This window comes from Thamnophis sirtalis, unplaced genomic scaffold, assembly GCF_051295495.1.
Source record: "Thamnophis sirtalis isolate CommonGarterSnake01/CBP01778 unplaced genomic scaffold, rThaSir2_p1.2 scaffold_6, whole genome shotgun sequence".
In the NCBI taxonomy this organism is placed as follows: Eukaryota; Metazoa; Chordata; class Lepidosauria; order Squamata; family Natricidae; genus Thamnophis; species Thamnophis sirtalis.
Genome location: NW_028261386.1, coordinates 63,293,420 through 63,304,032, shown reverse-complemented (window position 1 = coordinate 63,304,032; position 10,613 = coordinate 63,293,420). Strand labels below are relative to the sequence as shown.

At 36.9% G+C, this 10,613-nt stretch overlaps 1 protein-coding gene across 3 annotated transcripts; it reads left to right on the top strand.

Moving 5' to 3' along the window:
* The first annotated feature begins 80 nt into the window (after window positions 1–80).
* Window positions 81–10,154, top strand: LOC106553278 (sulfotransferase 6B1). 3 transcript variants are annotated; one of them, XM_087717983.1, is made up of 8 exons: window positions 81–183; window positions 1,055–1,160; window positions 2,539–2,651; window positions 3,064–3,153; window positions 3,864–3,990; window positions 5,430–5,524; window positions 6,839–6,995; window positions 8,703–10,154. In XM_087717983.1, the coding sequence occupies exons 1-8, from the start codon at window positions 157–159 to the stop codon at window positions 8,831–8,833; spliced, it is 846 nt and encodes a 281-aa protein (XP_087574109.1). In that variant the 5' UTR covers window positions 81–156; the 3' UTR covers window positions 8,834–10,154. The 3 variants fall into 3 exon arrangements, with proteins under 3 accessions (XP_087574109.1, XP_087574110.1, XP_013927225.2); XM_087717984.1 differs by lacking the exon at window positions 81–183 and adding an exon at window positions 236–442; XM_014071750.2 differs by lacking the exon at window positions 81–183 and having other exon boundaries at window positions 909–1,160.
* Window positions 10,155–10,613: the final 459 nt, after the last annotated feature.

The window sequence follows — 10,613 nt, the reverse complement described above, 5'->3', positions numbered from 1 at the left end:
ACTGCTTTCCATTTTGCGCATGTGCAAAGGTGTGACATCTTCGAGCTTACGCAATTTACTTGAATCCCGCAAACGCTTTATTTTTCGTCCCCGCGGGAGTTTATTGAAGCAATAAACCGGCAGAGCAGAGTACGCTCTCTGTCGGCGTGTTTTGGAATGACCTTCGCAATACAGTACAATGAAGTATTCTCAGTTCAAACAAAAATTAGTCGCGCAGCAGCGATGCTAAAAGTCGCTCAGAGAATTTGCTAGTGCTAATTCGTCTTTTATTCCTGGGGCTCGAACTACCTACTACAAGTGTACCTACTGCAGCACTTGTAAAACATAATACGATAATGCCTCACTATATAGAGTTACGTGGTGAAAACTGACGATCTTATTGCACTTTGCCCAACACTGTAAAAATTAGGATGGCTTTGTACCTATAATTTGGGAGCATCTGGTATGACTACTATCTTACTTTGCAAAGTTCCTGATTATGGTATAAGAAATTAAACTAACATTCTTGGCTGCCAAGGATGAATCTATTTCTGATTATATTGTGTTTGTAACTGTGATTAGCCACTCAGAGTCACTACAATAAAACTGGTGGCCATATGCAGTACATTGAAATAAATTTAATGTTGACTGGAGATGCTTATTAAGCTATTTAGATCTCCCTCCTCTCTCTGTGTGTGTTTAATCTATTGTACTTTGTTGATCCTGCCAAGTCAGTTTCTTGGTTTAAATGGGGATTACCTGCAAATATATAAACAATATTTAAACAGGAGGACTTGATAGTTTTTATCTCTTGGAGAATAGAAAGGGAGGAGCAAAAGACGGTAACCCAAGCTGCCTGCCTTCTTACATAAGGCAGAAAACAAAAGGATAAGTATCATGCTGTTTTGTCCACCTCTCAAAAAACCTTTAAAAGCTTTTGGTGCCTTAACAACAGGGTAGTTAGCTTAGAACAGAGAAAGCAACCATGACACAGAAAAAAATTGCAGAAGAAATAGAGAAAGCACTGGAAAAATCCAAAGGCCTTAACCTCCACGAACTTCTCTTTTCCTACCAGGGGACTCTCTACCCGAATACAGTGTGCAGTGCAGAGACGTTCCAAGCCCTGGAGAATTTTGAAAGCAGAAAAGATGATGCTGTGTTGGTTTCCTATCCCAAATGTGGTGAATAGAACTCTTATGTTATTTTGTTGCTAAATGAGATCATAAGCAACTATTAAAAAAACCTTTTTCAATATTGTGTATCTGAAGGTGTAACGTAATATTTATCATTACCCTTGAGATGGTTTATACAGAAATAGCACCACTAATTCTCCTTTTTCTAATAAAGCTTTTTGTACTGGACTTAGCACTACAATTATTATGGTAGTTGGTGTTAAATGCTTCATTATGTAAGTAAACTATATAAGATATACACCAAGGAAAGAAAAGAATAGTAAATAAAATGTTTAGTGAATGATTGGAATATGTCAATTAGCATTTCATTAGCTTATTTGAAGAGGTTTTTAAATCTTAAAAGTATTTTTATAATAATGAAAAATCACTTTGTGCCATTAACTGATGATTTCAATGCAAATATATACTTTATGTCAGGTTCCGAAGGGAGTTGACACTAGTTATTTAAAATGCTTTATATGATTTTAAGATACATTTCTTTATGGTTCAAGCATCATCTCAAGTAATTTCTTTAAAAAAGAATTGGCTTAGTGTACTGTGTGAATGTGATTTATTTAATAAAATATGGGGACATCTATGTCTAAACTTCATTAATGGCTGATTCAAAGATTTTGGCTAAATCATGTCTTTACAATTAGGCTTAAAACATATTTGCATTCATTGTCTTGCCCCTTCACTTCTGGTTCTCCAACTATTATTATTTGAAGTTTTTTTTCAAGCTTAACTTTATTATTTTGATAAATAAACAATTCAATGCAGTGAACATATCCCATACACATTCCTCCTTCTATTTCACCCACAATCACAGCCCTTGAGATGAATTGGACTGAGAGAAAATGACTGGCCCAAAGTCTTCCAGCTTTCATGCCTAAGGTGGGACTAGAATTCAGTCTTCTGGTTTCTGCCCTGGTGCCTTAACTGCGGCCAGATCAAACTGACTATATCTGCTTCCTCATTTGTAATAAGCTATGCTGTCTATGATGGTTAACAAACACCCCAACTTGGCTTTGAAAAAAATAGAAATCCAAACTTGAAATAAAAATTCCTTTCTGATTTTAGGGCATAAACAGGAATATTTATTTAATTACATGTGAGGGAATATATCAAAACATGGAAGAATGCATTTACAAGCTGAAGCAGCTATATAGCTTATAATTTAGCAATCTGGTGAAGATACAGCTTTAAAATACCGTATGGTACAACTAATATTACTTGTACACTAATTGAAACCAATGGATAGTTTCCATCTCACCGTATCTAGCTGCAAATTATTTTGCATTAGGTAATGAAGCCTTACTGTGTTCAACAAGAATAACACCTTCCTTAGATTTTTATTATCATTTTTCCTGTTTTTTTCTTCCCCCAGGAGCAAATTGGTTGATTCTCATTGTGAATGATCTGATTGCCACAACGTTGAAAGTTAAGCAGGAGAATACAGAATTGCCATTTATGGAGTGTGGAGATCCAGAAAAGTTTCAGGTTAGCTAGTAACAAAACTTGGCTTTCCAAAATGGGATATTTCATCTGCACCTCTGTGGTAGTTGTTGTTGTAGTAATGAAATAAGGCAATAGAGAAAGTTCTCTTGTCTGGAATGTGCCTCTAGTCTTCCAGCAATGTTCTCTAGTCATCAGATACCCAGGAATGTGATTTTATTGCTTGTCTGGAATGTAAAAATAGAGTGATATGAAACGTTTGACATATCTCAATATTGTTCTGTTTGGTGTCATACATGTGCAGATGGGATTTACAGAATCAAAGTTATTCTAACTGCCTTTTTATATATGTAGGTGATGAATTGATTTTTATATGTCAGTAGAGCTAATCTGTACATGCATGAGTGGCCCATTTGATATGGTTTACCCCCATCTTTCCTTGTTTTTGTTTGTAAAGAGGATGAAACAATTTCCTTCTCCAAGGATTGTGGCCACGCATCTCCATTACAACTACCTGCCCAAATCTATTTTCAAAAATAAAGCCAAGGTAGGCATTGTGTTTCACATTTAGTTCTGCAGTTTCTTAGATAAGCAATTCATAGGAGTGGGTCTACTGTAATATTTATGGGAATGATATAATATGTGAAATTGGGCAGTAGCCTACTGTAGCCTGCAGGTTACTAAAGTCAGCTAGCATGACAAAGTATTGAGAAAGCTGCAGTCCAGAACATTTGGAAGGAAAGTATCTGATATAGCCTAGCAGATATTTTACAATACTAGGTATTGCGACAGTTTAGCTACTAGAATCTATAGACTATAGATACATATTAGGAACATAGGATATGAAGCGTCTAGTAACCCTACTCAAAGTAAATTAACTAGGAAAGAAGCTCCCTTGACCACAAGAAATCAGTGCATAGTGGCAGCTGTGTGAAAGATGGCATTGTATGCTGCCCTAATCTAGAGGACAACAAAATGGCAGCAAAGAAAGAACTGAAAACTAATTCTCTGCTGCCATTTGATGGTTGATTGGATTTGGGCAGTATAGACCTTTATAAAGATACAAGAGGATTTGGAGTATGGGTAACTGCTTTCTGAAAGATCCCATTAAACAATTAATGGGTGTAATTTCAACCTTTAGTTTCCTTTTAAGTGTAGTTTAGGTAGTGCTAATCATCAGTATCAATAGGGACTTTTATCAGTAATACAGTAGTAATACAGGAAATTTAAAATGTCTGTTCTTTTTTCTTACCTTAGATATTGGTGTTGTTTCGAAATCCTAAAGATACAGCAGCATCGTTTTTCCATTTTCATAATAATGCACCAACCATTCCCAGTTATAATTCATGGGAGGAATTTTTCCCAGAATTCATGAATGGAAAAGGTAGTCTTAATTTCTCAGATTGGCTCAAATATAATAATTTGGGGAAGAGAATGCTAGGCTAATCTGATCAATCTGAGCACTAGGGGAAAAAATGAGATGTACCACTATGATTTCTAATAGGAGTGCTGTCAAACTTGCTTGTCTTCTTCTTCTTGTGCCATATCCGTCATCGGATGTTAGTGATCATGTTGGCAATCCTATTTTTGACAACAGCCGCATGAAAAAGTGCTGCTGAGTTTTGTCCAAACCATTCCCTTAGGTTTTGAAGCTATGATGATGTTCTTCTGCCTGGACCTCGTTTGCCTTCAGTCTTTCCCTGGAAGATTAAGTGAAGGATGCCATATTTTTCTGGGTGTCGCATGACATGTCCAAAATATTCTAACGTTCGCTTTTTAATGGCTTTGATGGTTTCCCTTGGCTTTCCCAGGTGGTTTATCACCTCCTCATTTGTGATTTTGTTAATCCAGTTTATACATAACAGCCGTCTGTAAATCCACATTTCAAATGCTTCTAGTTTCTTCAAGTGGTTTTCTGTCAGAGACCAACTCTCTACTCCGTAGAGCAGGATAGAAAAGATGTAACATCTGACAAGCCTGATTTTCAGTCTTAGGCTTATGTCATGACTGCAGAAGACCTTTTTCATTTGAAGAAGGCTGTTCGAGTTTTCTAAATCCATGTCTTCACTGATCATGTCCCAGCTTTCATGTAAATTAAAACTGAGGTATGTGATCCTTTCAACTTTTTCTAGTGTTATTCCTTCCTTGCTTTTGTAGGAAGTAATATACCCTCTGGAAGAATGTTTGGCTTTAAGAGAAATGAAAATGATATGATCAGAGCTTCATTTTCTGTGGTATACATGAACACATTTCTATTGCCCCTAAGCAAAAAGACCCCACAGATTTTTGAATTAAAGCTTGCAAAGTTTATTTGCTGGACGTGACTTTGGCATAGACAGCATAGTTAGACAGGATTTTGAGAACTAATTGTTGTCTCTATCCAAAGCTGAACTGAGAACTCTCACAAGTGCTTTCCACAAGAGCTGCTCCTATTTATATGGAAGTTCCCAGCAAGACTTTTGTAGTCTTTGTATCTTGAGAGCTTATGTAAGTAGAAACAGAAACTTGTTTCCAACCAGCAGAACAAACATCATTAGCACATTGCTTGCCAGGAGAAGAGATACTATTACCTTACAATTCCTATGGTCTTTAGAGAATTGCAGATCTTTTAGAGTTGATATGCAGGTTGATGCCTGGATACAAGAACAGGGAAATGAAAAGGAAATAGGATGTTTAATAAAAAAAAGTTTTGCCTCAATACTATATGTTATCCCAAGAGAATATGAATGCAATAATATATAAAAAATAACTTGCTGTTATGCATTGTGCAGACTTTTTTAAAAACAAATAAAGTCATTTTAATATACTGTCTTTATACCATAGTTGCCTGGGGATCCTATTTTGATCAGGCTATCGCTTGGAACAAACATATAGATGATGAAAACGTTCTGATTCTGATATATGAGGAATTAAAGGAGGTGGGTGTATTCATAATCATGGGAAAAGCTTCTCCATGTACATCAGCTGAAAGGAGGTTGTTCTAAACTCTTATTGGTTTTATAAGACATGGCGTGATCAAAAGGCTGGAATTCAAGTCTTAGTATATTCTATGGGTCATTTCCTTGTCCTGTTACCTGAAGAGTAAGTGATTGGGAAAAAAAAGAGTGAATGGAAAAAGTTACTTCTCTCATCAGTGGAATAATTGCATGCACCCATATCCTAAACCCCTGGAGGTATAGGGCAATGATCTAGGCGTTCTTTTTTGATTTGGGATCTGAAGAGCTTTTAATACTCTAATGGCATTAAAAATACATTTTAAACTCATTTCCTGAGCCATTTTGGCTTCATCTGGTTGAAAGCAATTGTATTACAACATTTGAAAAGTTATTATGGGAAACAGGAAGAACAAGCTCTATTGGAGAAAGTTGATACCCTGTTTTCTTAAAAAATGCCACTTCTTTATGATAATTTCCCCTAAAATGTAGCTTAATGATGTAAATGTCTTAAGTATTTGTGTATTTGTGTGAGAAGAGATTTAGATACTACTGAACTTTTTTAAAACAAGAAAAAAAAGTTGTTGGCCTCCATATGTCCGGATTTTACACTCTCTGCACTCTGCAGGCCTCCCAAGCACTCTGAGCACTCCATTTTTGCGAAAAATGGACCAGTTTTGGGGCTCCCAAACCCCACAGGAGTGCTGTTTTTGCTCTCTCCAGCCCCCAGGAGCACTCTGCAGGCCTTCCAAGCCCTCTGCATGCCCCATTTGTTGCAAAAAAATGCGCTCGTTTTTTGGTGAAAATGGATATGCGGGGATGTGGTTTCAGGAGGCCAAAAATAGCCATATTCAGAATATAAGACTCACCAATATTTCCACCCTCTTTTAGGGTGGGAGGGAAAGTGTATTTTATACTCCAGAAATTATGGTACCTATTATGGTTTATAGTCTCTATCAGAGGTGTCAAACTCACATCGTCTTGTCATGTGACGTATTGTGACTCTCCCCCTCTTTGCTAAAATCAGGGTGCGGTGGCCAGCGCATGATACATCTGGCCTTTGGGCCATGAGTTTGACACCCCTGGTCTGTATGGTTCCGTATAGAGTTAGTATATTGTTTGCAACTTTGCTACATGCTCAAAAGTCAACAGATCTAACAATAGCTTTTTAATCTGAAGCTACTCAAGTTTACCCTAAGAAATTGTGCTTTTCATAACATTAACATAAATAATGCATATCAAATATACAGTTTATACAACTTACATAGGATATTAATCACATCGCAATATTGCTTTTAGGACCTGGTTTCGGGAGTAAAGCAAATAGCTAATTTCTTTGGTTTCCCTGCTACTACTGAGCAAATTCAGGCTATTGCAGACAGAAGTACCTTCCAAGCAGTGCGCGATAAGTCACAGGAAACACATGGTGCAGCTGGTCCACTGCTCTTCCGGAAAGGTTGGTTAAAAAAAAAGAAAAGAAAACAGGATAATAATATTTTTCTAGTATTCCCCTATATCAAGTTTCCATTAGTAAGTGATGAGCATTCCTGACATCTCTGCTTATGAATGTCCCATAATTGTACGCAGCAAACATACTTTGTAGGGTTTACAACTACAGGTGGTCTTCAATTTATGACCACAATTGAGCCCAAATTTTCTGTTGTTAAGTGAAATTTGCCCCATTTTACGACCTTTCTTGCCACAGTAAAGTGAATCACTGCAGTTGATAAATTAGTAACCTGGTTGTTAAGTGAATCTGGCTTCCTCATTGACTTTGCTTGTCAGAAGGTTGCAAAAAGGGATCACATTACCCCTGGTTACCTTGCAACCCCATAAATATGAACCAGCTGCCAAGCATCTGAATTTTGATCATGTGATCATGGGGATGATGGAAAGGTGGTAACTCTGAAAACCGCTCATAAGTCCGTTTTTTCAGTGCCATTGTAACTTTGAATGATCACTAAATGAACTGTTGTAAGTCGAGACTATCTGCTGCAAACCTACCATATTTTTCGGAGTATAAGATGTACCTTTTTCCCTCAAAAAAGAGACTGAAAATCTGGGTGTGTCTTATACACTGAATACAGCACTTTTTGCGTCCCAAACCCCGCCCACTTCATCAAAATGGCCATGCAGAGCCTGTAGAGGGCTTTCAGAGAGCTCCTGGGGGGCTGGGGAAGGCAGAAATGAGTGAAAAATGGGCCATTTTTTGCTCAATTTCCCCCCCCCCAGTCCCCAGGAGAACTCTATAAGCCTTCTAAAGGCTATGCATGCCATTTTTTTTGACAAAAAATGGGCAATTTTTTGCTCTTTTTGGGGCGGGGCACCCCAGGAGCACTTTGTAAGCCCCCTAAAGGCTATTCATGCCTTTTTGAGAAAAAAAAAACAGGCCCGTTTTCACGAAAAACGGGCTGTTTTTGGGAGGTTTGCAGAGTGCAAAAACTTTTTTAAAAAAATTGCCACTTCAAAACCTTGGTGCGTCTTATACACCGGTGCATCTTATACTCCAAAAAATACAGTATTCATATTTTCTGGTGCGTCCTCATCAAGTGGGTGGTTTCAGAATGTCAAAACTTACATTTAAATTTCTGAAATTGGCACATGGGAAGAAAAGCTACCATCTGATATCGTTTGCGGTAAATAAAGGAGTGATAGTCGATGGGCATCACATTTTGTTGATATTCCGCCCCCCTTATCTGAATTGGAAGTGCATTGGTTAGCCTGTATTTTTAAAAGGGTGAATTTGAGGTTAAGATGTGCATATTTTAAAAACTATAATCATTACTATAATACTTGTATCCAAGTTCTAAGAATTACTGGCCCTGCTGAAGTTGTTTTAAACTCAGTCAAGTTTCACTTGCTGTGGCTGCCTGCAGACTACATAACAGGGTGCGGGCATATAAAGAGTTTTTGGCTTCATTTTCACAACTGGCTCTGGTGCTTGTACATGACAGAAAATGCTGGAAGCAAGACAATAGATTTAATAGATTTGGCTAAAGGGGAACCATAGAAATTTGGTGGACGGGTTCATATTTCTCCAATCCTTAGTGCATTGTATCATTTTTGTGCCCAGTTATCAAATTACAAAATAATTTGAATTGTTATTAGAACTATCAAATAAGTGATTGTTTTCTTTTAGCCTCCCATTTTCTTTTTGTTGCAGGCATTGTAGGAGATTGGAAGAATATTTTTGACAAGCCTCAAAATGAGCAAATGGAGGCTAAATTTAAGGAATGTTTAGCTGGAACGAAGCTGGGAACCAAGCTGAAGTATGATGTCTACTGCAAAACATGAACGTGTATCTTGTGGAAAAAAATATTATTTTTATGGAAGTTTTGATTGCTTGCATAAAAAAGGATATAACCAGAATGCACATTTCACTATAACTAATCTGTGAAACTCTTTAATATCACATTTCTAATATAGGATAACCCTGTATTAAGCTGCATAATATATAGCCAGACTATTTCATAGAACAATAATTTCTGCCAGATATATGCAAGAGTCTATTACAATATTTCTAAGGACAAGAGGACATGATCTACCTAGGCTTATTGGGAAATGTGCCTGTGCAAATAAGAGTTTTGAAGCACCAGTAATCAGGGGATATCTCATAGTCCAATTACTCCATTCTTCTGTTATTTGGAGCAAAACTGAAGTACTTGCTCCTGAAGAATTTGATATATGGAGAGGACCCACTTCAAGAGAGTGAGGTAGCTGCGTCATTTCACTGCTGCTTTAGAACTTTTAAAAAGACAGACTATCAATATTGACTTTGGGCAATTCTATGTTAATCACCCCAAGGAGATCAGTGATTTTCCATTAGTTGAGGATATCACTGATTGTCATTCAGGACATTGAACATTGAGCAAAGAGATTGGTAGTTGATACCATCTATTTATTTCTTTAAGAGACACTGGAAGGAGCTTATAATTTTAAGAATAATGAGCATATCAGAAGTAAAGTTTTACCTAGAGAGGAGGGGAAAGCATCTTGTCATGTTAACAGCCCATCATATACCTTGTAATGCAATAATTCACAGATGAATATTGAATTCTGTTTATTAAAATAATTCAATATTAAGACCAAGATGGAAATAGAAAATGAATGTGTTTAGATTTTTACATGCTACACTATGTATGAATCATGACTTATTATTATAGTACCTGGGATCACACATAGTAGCTGTGATCATACAATCTGTTAATCCAAAACCAAACCAACCACATTATATCTTAGCATATTGTGTAGCCACACATAACTCTTAGTAAATCAAATGTTCAAACTCATCTTTCATGTTTTCTGATGTGGAATAATCTGTTACTTTTGGTCATATAATAAATACTTTTCATGTATAAAAATGACAATTGAGTTACAATCCTGGGGATGCAATAATGCTTGTAAGCTATTTCTCCCTATAGCAAAGTCATATTGTGGCATTAGTCTGTTTGACAGAATGTGCTAGAAACATAAATATGAAATACTCAAACTGGTGAATTAATTTGAAATGTATTCACTATATCAAGATGATTTTTCCCCCAGCATTTTGAATAGAAAATCTGCGAAATTTACTGTAGCACATGGATTGATTGTAATAAACTGTTTTTATTGTAAATTTTGTACAAATAACATTTATGTTCAATTGCTAGACTATTGCAAAGTGCTCACTTCAGCTTAACAAAATATTCCCTACCCTTGTCCTACCATATATTGGACTGACCTCTCCTCTGAAAGGATAAGCCCCTTTAAGTCATCAGGCAAGAGGCAGCTTCTCCTAGATCAGGGCTGTCAAACTTGCGGCCCACAGGCTGGATGCATCATGTGTAGACCACGCCCACGCCTGGTTTAGCAAAGAGAAAGAAGTTCTGATACATCATGTGACACTGCTGTGCTGCCGTAAGGTTGACAGCCCTGTCCTAGATTGACAAACCAGCATATGAGTTTGTGTGATGTCTTGCAACTGAAAAGCTTAAATTAATTGCAGGAAAGCAGTATAAGTGGATCGTGGAAGTCAGGTTGTATAACAGAGATGAAAAAAAAAGGAACGGAGAAAAAGGTACAGCAGTCCAAGGAG

Bases quoted from the DNA above. Each gene is read 5' to 3' on its own strand.
- LOC106553278 (XM_014071750.2), top strand. From the start codon at position 965: ATGACACAGAAAAAAATTGCAGAAGAAATAGAGAAAGCACTGGAAAAA. The intron at 1,161-2,538 runs GTGAATAGAACT...TTCTTCCCCCAG, and splicing joins GGTTTCCTATCCCAAATGTG to GAGCAAATTGGTTGATTCTC. The intron at 3,154-3,863 runs GTAGGCATTGTG...TTCTTACCTTAG, and splicing joins TTTTCAAAAATAAAGCCAAG to ATATTGGTGTTGTTTCGAAA.